The sequence below is a fragment of the Solanum dulcamara genome, chromosome 7, assembly GCF_947179165.1.
Source record: "Solanum dulcamara chromosome 7, daSolDulc1.2, whole genome shotgun sequence".
Classification (NCBI taxonomy): domain Eukaryota; kingdom Viridiplantae; phylum Streptophyta; class Magnoliopsida; order Solanales; family Solanaceae; genus Solanum; species Solanum dulcamara.
The window spans coordinates 28,484,955-28,496,918 of NC_077243.1; the positions used below are offsets into that span (position 1 = coordinate 28,484,955).

General features: G+C 33.8%; 1 protein-coding gene across 1 annotated transcript; it reads right to left on the reverse strand.

The window, feature by feature from the left end:
• Nucleotides 1-5,206: 5,206 nt before the first annotated feature.
• LOC129896132 (translocase of chloroplast 34, chloroplastic) lies at nucleotides 5,207-10,323 on the reverse strand. Its single transcript, XM_055971965.1, has 8 exons — nucleotides 10,158-10,323; nucleotides 9,705-9,809; nucleotides 8,562-8,669; nucleotides 8,343-8,467; nucleotides 7,208-7,472; nucleotides 5,856-5,924; nucleotides 5,598-5,759; nucleotides 5,207-5,505 (listed from the first exon to the last, which is right to left on the reverse strand). The coding sequence occupies exons 2-8, from the start codon at nucleotides 9,801-9,803 to the stop codon at nucleotides 5,428-5,430; spliced, it is 906 nt and encodes a 301-aa protein (XP_055827940.1). The 5' UTR covers nucleotides 9,804-9,809; nucleotides 10,158-10,323; the 3' UTR covers nucleotides 5,207-5,427.
• Between the last annotated feature and the right edge of the window lie 1,641 nt (nucleotides 10,324-11,964).

An 11,964-nucleotide genomic window follows, 5' to 3' on the forward strand; every position in this document is an offset into this window, starting at 1 on the left:
AACAAAATATTTAATTAAAACAAAATCTTTTTTTGAGACGGTTTTCGAATAATCGCAAAAGTAGTAATTAAGAATTTTACTATAGATAAATATATATGTTCCAAAATTATAAAAATGACAATTAATTAAGAATAACAAAAAAAATATTTTGGATTTTTGCAAGCAAATTATTTTAAAATTGTTTTAAATGAAGAAACTCGATTATTAATTTATGTTGTAGAGGGTCAAAATTGGGTGTCAACATGGCGTACTCTAATAGTCTTCGAGACTTTGGGTACTACAGGTGTTTTAAGGTTGAGGAGGTTAGACGTGCTATTAGCTGGATAAGGAGGGGGAGTGCGATAGGGCCCGATGAGATTCTGGTGGACTTTTGGAAGAGCACTGACAAGGCAGGTTTGGAGTGATTGACTAAGTTGTTTAATGTTATTTTAAAGACTGCTAAGATGCCTGATGAATGGAGGTGGAGTACTATGGTTCCATTGTACAAGAACAAGGGTGATATCCAAAACTGTAATAATTACAGGGGTATCAAACTACTAAGCCACACTATGAAGATTTGAGAGAGAGTGGTGGAGATGAGGGTGAGAAGAGGGGTGTCAATCTCAGAGAACTAGTTTGGATTCATGCCGAGGCAGTCGACTACTGAAGCAATCCATCTTATGCAGAGACTGGTGGAGAAATTTAGAGAAACAAAAAGGAATCTTCATATGGTGTTCATTGACCTTGAAAAGGCTTATGACAAAATTTTGTGGGATGTTCTCTAGAAGTGTCTGGAGGCTAAAGGTGTCCCGATTGTGTATATTAGGGCGATAAAAGACATGTATACTGGAGTCAAGACTCGAGTTATGACGGTGGGAGGTGACTCAGAGCATTTTCCTGTTGAGGTGGGACTACATCAGGGATCAATGCTAAGCCCTTTTCTTTTTTTCTTGGTGATGGGTGAGCTGACATGGCCTATTTAGGAAGAGGTTCCATCGTGTATGCTATTTACGAACGATATAATTTTGATTGATGAGACTCGAGATGAAGTTAATGATAGGTTAGAGGTTCGGAGACAAACGCTGGAGTCCAAAGAGTTCAGATTGAGTAGGAACAAAATAAAATACTTAATACTTAGAGTGCAAATTTAGTGTTGCGATGGATGGAGCGGGAAGGGAAGTGAGGCTTTCCACCCAACCTATCCCCAAGACAGAAAGTTTTAAATATCTTGGATCCATCATCCAGAGTAATGGGGACATCGATGATGTCACGCACCACATTGGGGCAGCATGGTTGAAATGGAGGCTAGCCTCTAGAGTCCTGTGTGATAAGAAGGTACCACCTAAACTTAAAAGTAAGTTGTACAGAATGGTGGCTAGACCAGCGTTGTTATATGGAGTAGAGTGTTGGCCAGTAAAGAACTCACATATTCAGAAGATGCATGTTACATAGATGAGGATGTTGAGACGGATGTGTGGACACATTAAGAGTGATAAAATCAGGAATGAGGTTATTTGAGAGAAGGTGGGAGTGGCATTTGTGGTCGACAAGATGAGAGAAGCGAGACTGAGATGGTTTGGGCATGTGCAGAGGAGGGGTGTCGACGCCCCAGTTAGGAGGTGCGAGCGGTTGGATTTGGGGGCTATGCAGAGGGGTAGGGGTAGACCGAAAAAGTATTGGAGAGAGATGATTAGACAAGATATGGGATTACTCCATATCACCTAGGACATGACCTTTGATAGAAAAGAGTGGAGGTTGCGGATTAGGGTAGAAGGCTAGTAGGGATAGAATGGTGTCTTACCGTGTGTCGATTTAGGGTGGTTGTAGGTCTAGGTGTGCCTTTATAGTTGTGTTGCTATTGCCTTTGATTATTGTAGTACTTTGATATAGTTATTGTTATTGTCTTGTAAATTTTGCATTGCATTTTATTTTTATTTTTATTTTTATTTTTACTTTTTATTTATTTATTTTATTTTATTCTTTTTTCTTTATGCTATATATATTATTATTTTTTCTCTACTTGGAACTGTAACTTTCGAGCTGAGGATCTTTCGGAAACAACTTTTCTATCTTCATGAGGTAATGGTAAGATCTACGTACATCCTATCCTCTCCAGACCCCACTTGCGAGATTCCATTGGGTATGTTATTGTTGTTGTTGACGGCTTAAAAAAGAAGTGACGATTGAAAAACAAAACGAACACTTTTACACAATATGACATTGCTCGTTTCTTTTTCATGGATTTGGATCTGTTTCCGGTGACCTGTTTGATCCTAAGAAAGAAGATGATGATCAGAAAAGAGAAAGAAGAAGAAAGGCAACTAATATAGACAGATATTCTGCCTGTATTGCTTAATGGACTCCTTTATTTTGGCCTTCAGATGTCTTGCCCATTATTTGAACATATGCTCACTTATCCAGCATTTGATGTATACACACCTAATACATGTATAGATACTATAGCATACATAATCTAGAATAGATGATTCTAGAAAATAGTATAGGTGGTACCACCTTTTGCTGTCACACAACTATAGTTAGTTACAAGCGTTATTTTTATACTAGATAATTTAAGGTCCGTTATATAATTTCACATCTTTTTTTAGTGAACAACTTCAATATATTATTTTATAATCTGTTTCAAATGTTCGTACGACATCTATGCCTCGTTAACAACACAATTTGGAAAAGCTAAATTTCAATCTTCTATGCAGCAATGAAATAGAGAATTATGTTAGATTATAAGTTAGTACATTTCATTAGATTATGACTTAGCACATTTTATGTTCGGGAAGTATATAAAATATTGATATCTTTAAAAAAATTCATCGATCTTCATATATTTTTGTAAGTGCTATCTATTTTCCATAATGTTGTTATCTTCTTTTTGTAATATTTGCACCACAAACCTTGCATTTGATAATATACAAATATTTAATCAACCAATATGTAAAGACCGTTTTAAAGCCTTTCAAATTTCTGTTACTTCAATTCATGTATAATTTGTTTGTGGTTTGCTTTGTCGATGAATTTTGTGATACATTTTATTATTGTCTTCGATAAGTAGAAATACTTCTATTTATTTTGATTTTAATATTAAAAGTATTTATTTAAAAATTAATTTTAAATTCCACAACAATTAAAACAATCATGAAAGCAATTTTATTTTTATAAATAAAATAACAATTATCTTATGTGAAATTCTAAATTATATTAATAACTTTTTTTGATATTGAACTCTAAATATCATACCGTAAAAAAAATCTGAATCTTACCCCCACAAAATAACCAATAAACTTATTTTTCTTTTTTCGATTGTTTTTCCCTTTATTTATTTTTTTAATTTTTCTCTTCTTTTTCTTTTTTATTTTTAAGCTCATCCTTTTTCTTTAGCTTGTATTTTAGTATTCCTTAGAAATTGAATATTAAACTTTTTTTCTTTAAATTTTTTCTGTTAAATAGTTTATCATATTTGATATTAAGAAAATATCCTACAAGAAAATAAAAAATCGAATTTTTAATCGTTCGATGAATACATTATCAAAATTAACAATTTCCTGATAGTAAAACATTGTTTTCTCTTTTAGTCACCAAATTTGACATTTTTAAAAATTAAATAAAAACTATTGATACATCATTTTTATATTTTAATAATCAAAATATGAACTTTAGTAGTGGTCATATTATGTAACATAATACTAAAAGCATGTTTACGCAGTAATCCTTAAGAGTATTTTTAGGAACAAAAAAGTAACTATTTAAACACATTTTATTTTAAATTAGTTCAAAACTTTATTTTCTAAAACATGTTCAAACAAGCTTAACATTTATTATTGTTTGTCAGAAGTTCGCTAATAGTAACTCTTCATTTTAACACAATTATAAAAGGAAAAATTACTTGGGCAAGTACTTTTTAATAATTAATTACTGATTATAATGATACATTTTATTTATTACCATTTATAGCAATACATAGTAATACTATGATAAATCTACACTTGTATTAAAAGCAAATTATGCATGCAATATAAATATATTATAAATATTTTAAAATATATTATGCTTGTTTGGTAAGAAATTGACACAATGTATTATAAGTAAATTAAATCGTGTGATAAATATATTATCCATCAATAAAATTTGCATTATATGTGTTTTATAAATTATTCTATCTAATATGTATTAAACAGTATTATAAATGTATTATAAGTGTTAAGCGAAAAAGAAAATATAATTGTTATAAATGGTAAATATTTTCTTAATAAAACATATTTATGTAAGTTTTCCATTATAAAAAGGAAAAATTACTTGATTGAGTGTTTTTAAAAAATTAATTACTGATTTTAGCGATATTTTTTTATTTATTATCATTTATAGCAATATATAGCAATATTATGATAAATCTACACTTGTATTAAAAGTGAATCATGCATACAGTATAAATGTATTATAAGTGTTTTAAAATATATATTACGTTTGTGTAGTAAGAAACTGGCATAATGTATTATAAGTCTATTAAAGTATGTGATAAATGTATTATCCATCTATAAAACTTGTATTATATATGTTTTATAAATAGTTCTCTGCAATATGTATTAAAACTGTATTATAAATGTTCAATGAAATTTTTTTATTGCTATAGATGGTAAATATTTTCTTAATATCGTATATTTATGTAAGTTTCCCTTATAAAAATATTCTTATAGGCCCATACCAAAAGTATAATGACATGTATGAATTCTTCTAGATTTTTATTTTGACAATTAATTATACAATTATTATTTACCCTCGCATTGACAATATAATTACGAATATGCCATTGATCGTCATGGCTCTTCTATATAGTAGAAATATTTCAGTCGTTTTCTTACTTGTAGCTTTGTATAGAATAGGCAGAAAAAATACAAATCAGAAAATTTCCAAACGATTCTATCTAGTACATTTTTACTCTATTCTCCTTCAGGATCTTCCTTGTTTCTCTATTTTAGCCGTATCATATTGTTTTTCCTAGCTTTTCTAATGCCCCTTTTATGTACGTAGTTGCCCTCATATAACTATGAAGGAGTTCAATGCCCTTGGTTTAAAATATTATTTCATCCTTCTCTATATATTACACAGTATGCTGAGTATTTTTCATTTTCCTTAAAATAATTCTCATTTGTACTGTTATGTTAAATGACCTGTGTGATGCGAAGAACATAGTTAAAAAAAAAAATACAAGTGCAAATAACAACAATTACACAACCCTGTTACTAATCAAGCATCCAACCACAGAAATGCAAGGCGCAATGCCAAGGTTCAGCAGAACAAAGTTGAAATCCTACCGCCGCATATGACTGGTTTCTCTGGCTACTAACAACTATAAATACTTATGGCAAGGAAATACAAAATTCTCCAAAGAACCAAAGGGGAATTAAGTTGACAAACGAGGGCCATTCCAATGATTGCTTATGCCCATGAAGGCCTACTCTCCCTTGCAATATCATTCTTGATAGACTTCTGGATCCTTTTCACTACAAAGAAATACTGCCAAAGGCACAACAGAAGGGGCTTATTAGCAATACAATAAATCCAATATTTTATTAATGCACAAAGTGTACTTCAGTCTGAAAGTTCACCTGGAATGCTAGTATAAAAGGAATTAGCACTTTGCCCCTATTGTTTGGGTTTGGACCTTCAATCAGTTTTTGGTCAACCAAAATACCCTTGCTTCCACTTAAAACAGCATCTGTAATAGTTTGGACTAAACTGGGTATCCATGCAGTTCCACTTGGAAGAATCTGTAAACAATAAAGACCACTGCTAGTACACAGAAAAACTTTGCCGAAGGATGATATATATATATTAATAGAAACGAATTGAAGAATAACCCAAACCTTTTCGTCACTTTCATTCTTGTTACATCTGCCACTATTCTCAACCAAGACAACAGGAATTGAGGCAGCCTAACAGCAAAGACAGCAACATAGTTGAGCAAAAATGATCAAATATAACAGTATTGCAAAATGCATTACAAAAGCCAACTTGTTCTCGCTGGTCCACGTAAACTTGCTATCAAGATGGCAAGTTAGCTAGCAAAACTGCTCTACCACAATCCCACTTCCATTCTCTTGCTTCACAAAAAAGAAGAAGAAAACAGAAGGGAAACTGATTCTTTGCCCATTGGCGTAGTTTCAATATATTACCTTTAACTATCAAAAAGAAGCAAAAAAGAAGGGAAAGCCAGTCTTTGACTTTTGTCTTAGACCCTTCCCAAGTTTCTGAACTGAAGTTCAAGTAACGTTTGAATATCAGACAGCTTTTGGTGTTCTATGATTCACCTCCGAATAATGAGTAGGTAGTTCGATCCTTTTTATTTTGATCTTTTTAGTAAACTGATGGGGGGATGAGGAGCCGACACACACACACACCCCTCTTTTTGATAAGTACCAGAGACCGTTGAAAGTATAGATTTCAATTAGGATCTTTTTATACCTTCTAGCGTCCACAGATGAACAGACTGTCTAAGTCTAACAAAGACAAGTACTGGGAACAAACAAACTTTTACTGGCAAGGCTCTTCATTAGCTGATGCTTGATAAAGTACCAGCCATGATCTTCCTCCCCATGCATGTCATGCACATAAATTAAAACATGTACTAAGTCTATTTGGAGTCAAGGAAAAGGAAGGGGTCACAAATACCGCCTGACAACCGCAGGAAGAACAAGACCATGAACTAGACCAGAAGATGCCGTGTTGTCAGAATGTAAACTAAGCACGTTAAGAGGAATTTTGTGGAGAAGATAATGAATTAGACCAGAAGATGTCAAGTTGTAGAATGTAAAATAAGCACGTTAAGAGAATTTCAGGGAAAAGAGATGGTTAACTGATCCCTGTTTTACAATCATCATACGCAGGAAGACACTCAACAAGGAAAGGAAGCAAGTGTGGAGGCCGATGTGACTTCTTCCTAATAATGGTGATTGGTGACAGAAACAGTCCCATCTTTAAGTGAAGGACCTCAAGAGAGGCACTGCCATGTATGTATGAGTGTCAAACTCAAGCATCTTTTAATCAGACACAGAAACTCCAACATCGAAACATCATTCAGGAGAGTACAACAAAAAAAAGGATCTATATTCAAATTGTGCATAAGAATTTGATTCAAGAGAAAGTGAATTGTACAAGATTGTGATCATCCTGAAAATATAACTTGAGCAAGAAGAGAAAGTACAATATTGTGACCAACCTGAATATCTTGTTTCCTAATTCGAGCCCCCATCCGGACAATTCTCAAAAGTCCCTCTGATCTTCGGGACGTGAATTCGTCATAAGTCAATCCATCAGGAGGGGAAAGCTGAGCATGAGTGAGAACCACAATTCCTCGGCGCCATATTTCCTTACCAAAACTATCAGTAATAGCCTTCACAATCTGCTTATCCAAGTTATCCACTCTATATGCATCCAGACGATCCACATATAGCAAAACATCAATTGTCTTGTTCAAGAGGAACCTGTTTGAAGCCAAATTACCAGAAGATCATGATATGAAAATAAAGGGGGGAAAGACCAGATAAAAAGAACATTGTCGTTTGTAGCTGGTTAGAGTTAATGAGTTATGCAGGTATTAGTAATGTAGGGATTAGTTATGAGTGAACCTATGTATTATTTTATGTAGGTATTAGTTATGATTAGTTATACAAGTATTAGTAATATATGTAATAGTTATTCCACCCTCTATCCTACATTAAATAATACTTAGATTCCCTCATTACTTATACATGTATTAGTTATGTAGGTTTCTAAATTGTCAACCAAACGTCTTATTAAATTTATACATGAATAACGTATTTCCTACCTACCTACCAAGCATCGTATAAGTTATACAAAAATTAATACATGGATAACTTGTTTCTTTTCCAGCTACCAAACGACCCATTAGGATCGTCCGGTTTGTGGGATAAGGGATAATAATCCTGGGATAAAATGCAGGATTACTTTATCCCGCGTTTGGTTGAATTTTTTATTCTGGGATCAGTTTTTATTTTTATACCGCCTTCAAGGCGGGATAAAAATCCCGGACAAACACCAAAATGACCAACATGCCCTTTTCCAAGACTCTTCTCTCAAAGTCCTTTAAAATATCTAAGGCTAAAATTGGAAATAAAAGGTAATACCTTATATCAATTTATCTAGAGCAAAACCAAACACGCGTTTTGTATTACATCCCATTTTTAGTCCAATGAACCAAACATCTTTGAAAATAAGTATATCCACTAAATAATCCGGTATTCCTGTAGTATAATCCCGGTACAACTTGTTCACCAACCAAATATCCCCTAATAGGATTAAGCACAAGAATATATTATCAGAATAGGCCTTACTTCTTTATGAGATCAAGAGCCTGGTCATTGACGTATCCTCCTTCAACAAGCCCTGGGGTATCAATTATGTTTAGTGTAAACCCTGCTCGTAAACGCGAAACCATCACCGGTCTGGGAGTTTCTGACTGAACAATCAACAATTTTATTTTAGTATCCATAACTAGAAGAAAGGCAATAAACCTTTCACTTCTTCAATTTAATGCTGCAGGCAATACATACCTGAAATGCACTAACAGCAACTGCTCTTTCCCCGATAATTGAGTTCACCGTTGATGATTTTCCAACACCACCTTTCCCCATTACTAGAATCGTCAGAGTACTGACATTCTACAACAAGTTAAACGAAGAGGGTGGCATTACATCAGACAGTACATTAGAGCAATAAAATCAACCATTTTACACAAATGAAGCACAAAACAAATGAATATCAACAGCAAAGTACTAAGCACTTGTCTACTTTGGGGAAATAACAAATGCTAACAACTCCACTCTTTACAGTTCAACTGAAGTACTGAACTACTAACAAGAACCACCTTCATATCTATTTATATGGCACCTTTCATATCAAGATGTTCCAAAATGATTGGTATTGTTATATAAATAATATTGTTATATAAATAACACTTTTCTATGTAACCACCACAACTTTCAAATATGTAAATTCCTTTGCTTCCAATTGCAAATTTTAATGCAACAATTCTTATCAAACTGAACCTTTTTTATAACCGTGGTGTCCGGGATTTGAAACAAAGACCTCATAGTTCTCACCCACTTCATTGACCATTAGGCCACACCCTTGGGTGCACTAAACCTTTTTAACAACTAATTTAATATTTCTCCACCATAAATACAATATACAAATTAGACCAGCCTGCCATAATAATTTCATAATCACCTTGCGAAGCAATGGCAAGCAGATAAGATGTCACTTTGAAAGATACTGCAACATTTTCCTATGATGACCCAGTCAAAGGAGTATACTATATTGTTCCAAAAGATCATTTTGCACTGTGAGCTTGGATAACGGGGGCAATGAGGAGTTAGACAAGTATCTAAAGACTGTATGGCCTATGTACTCTGGATAAGATCCAGTAGAACGTCGACCACAAGGCACAGGGTGAGAGAAACTTATAAGCGGGGCTAGTGACTGGTCTGAAAAAGAGAACCTGATCAGCAAAAGAAATCAGTTATCAGTGCCTATGCTGACCATTCCGATTTTAATGTAGAACATGAAAACTCTAGACTGTAGAAGTCAAGCTAACATGACACAGTGTCACCATTATATAAAATGAAACAACGAGAGTAACAAATAATTCGAATCAGAATGATGTAAGGGGAATTGGTTAGAAAAGAGATGCGCACCTCCTGTTTCAGTTTCCCCAGTAATTCAAGCAACTTGGATTGAGTGGCAGCAGGAAACTGCTGTATTCCGGCCCATTCTCTAATTATTTGAGATGCCATGGATAGCTAAGAGGGAAAACAACTCCAGGTTAGAACTAAAATCACAGGGAAATTAGAAAATCCACTGTTTAGAGTCAAAAAAACAGAGAAAATGATAGAATTATCCTACAAAACCTCAGTACTAATCTAACCTTGAACCAATATAGTAAAAATTTAACATTAGGGTTTTGCTTCAGTAAATAACCCAATTTCAAAACTAGAATATAAATCAGAGAAATTATGAAGACATCCAACATAAACCATATATCTTGGTCTCAAAGAGCAGAATTTTCGTGGATAGCGTGTACACCAGTAAAGCTTAAAAGTGTGATGAAAAAGAAGAAGAAGAAAGCATAGAATGGGGAGAAAGCTCACCAATTGGATAGAGAAATGCAGTCAATTAATACGAATATCCAGATATGGAGGAGCTATTAGCTGAGGAAGAGAGGAAGAAGGGTTTAAGCTGGGAAAATCTTGGACGGCCTTATCGCTTTCGTATTTTGGTCCGCCCTTTCTCTCTCTCCTGCCCTTTTTATTTTTTGGTTGTTGGGACAACTATAAGGTTTTTATACAATTTCAATCTTTAGTGTTGTTTGACCCAAATAATTTTTGATTTTTTTAAAAAAAAAATGAAGAATTGATGTTTGGTCATATAATTTATCAATATTTGAAAAATATATTATTATGATCCTAAAGGTCATTTTTGATAATTTTCATAAAATGACCGTTTTATCACTTTCGATAGTATAGAGTCATATTTGATCAGTATCTGAAGTTGGTTTCATGAAATTCCTTGAAAAGTTGATATTTTTGGTTAGCTATGAGTTTTACAGGCTTAAATTGCTTTAAAATGGTATTGAGGCCATCTAGAGTTTCGGGTCTTGGAATGGGTTCCGTCGATTCCATCAGCTTCGGAACGTTGAATTTGATCTAGGAGAATTGACGGAATCATATTTGGAGTTATATCATGGATTTGAGGCGTCGAGTTGTAAATTTTTGAGTTTTTGGCCATAGAGTTGACTTTGGTCAACATTCGGTAACCAGATGCTCGGAATTGAATTCTAAAGATCCTGAGTTTGATTTAGTGTTTTGAGGCCTAAAGTTAGTTTCATTGCGACTTATTGGGTTCCGAGTCAAAGAGACCTCGAATTTTGGAGGTTCCATTGAGTCAGGAACGTGGAAATCAATATGGTAGCATATAAGGTTTGTGTGCGCGGGATTTCGAACGAATTCTGTGGATCGATTCAATGAGTTTAAGGCTTGTTTGAAATTGTTGTGTTTCTGGTGTCTCTTAGACCTCATGATCGCGAGGGAGTGAATCGTTTTCACGATGATCGTGTTTGCGATGTCCAATCGCTTTCGCGATGGTCGAGTTTGCGAAGGACCCATCACTTTTGCGATGGCCGAAATTTTATCGGAGTTTGCTTAAGCGACATTGGGTCGCGATCGTGATGCCCGTGAAAGCGATCCGTAGTTCGTGAAAGCGATATCTAAGAGGGATTTAGCTTGGGTTTAAGCCTTTTTCATCATTTTTGAGTTTGTGAAGCTTGGAAAAGGGATTTTCAAGAAAAATTTTGAGGCAAACCTATTGGGTAAGTGATTTTAACCCATAATCTTTGCTTAATTGTGGATTTTAACTTGAAAATTGATAATTTTGAATTGGTGAAATTGGGGTTTTTCAAGAACATTGGAAATTTTATTTAAATGGTGATTATGATCTGATTTGAACTCCTTTTTCGAAACGATTTTCATCAATAATCTCCTAATGCTGTGAGGAATGTTTTCATCCAAAAAATTTCAGATTTAGACCCCATTTTTGGAATTGGATTTTTGAGCCATTTTGATTATTTTCCTAAATTTCATATTTTTGGTGTCGTTAGACTCGATTTTTAATTGTGAATCATTATTTGACTAGATTGTGGTGTTTGAGAATATATTCGGAAGGGGAAGGCTCACATTATTGATTGATCGCCATTTTGACTTAGGCAAGTAAACTTCTAAAACTCCGTAAATCTTATAGAATTCCGAATTTCCTTTCTTGTATATATTGGGGAATAATGGGGATGAGGTTACGGGTTGAATTATTTTGTGAACTAATTTTAATTGATAGATGGGATTAATAAAAAAGGTATTATGTGTTAATGTTGTGATTCAAACTGTGATATGTCGTGATCTTGAATCT

What these genes read in the sequence shown, in the direction of transcription:
- LOC129896132 (XM_055971965.1), bottom strand. Translation starts at nt 9,803, where the DNA reads ATGGCATCTCAAATAATTAGAGAATGGGCCGGAATACAGCAGTTTCCT. An exon ending in GCTCTTGATCTCATAAAGAA is followed by an intron (nt 7,473 to 8,342) that starts GTAAGGCCTATT and finishes GGCTTCAAACAG; the next exon opens with GTTCCTCTTGAACAAGACAA. An exon ending in TTAGGAAACAAGATATTCAG is followed by an intron (nt 5,925 to 7,207) that starts GTTGGTCACAAT and finishes CTTTGCTGTTAG; the next exon opens with GCTGCCTCAATTCCTGTTGT.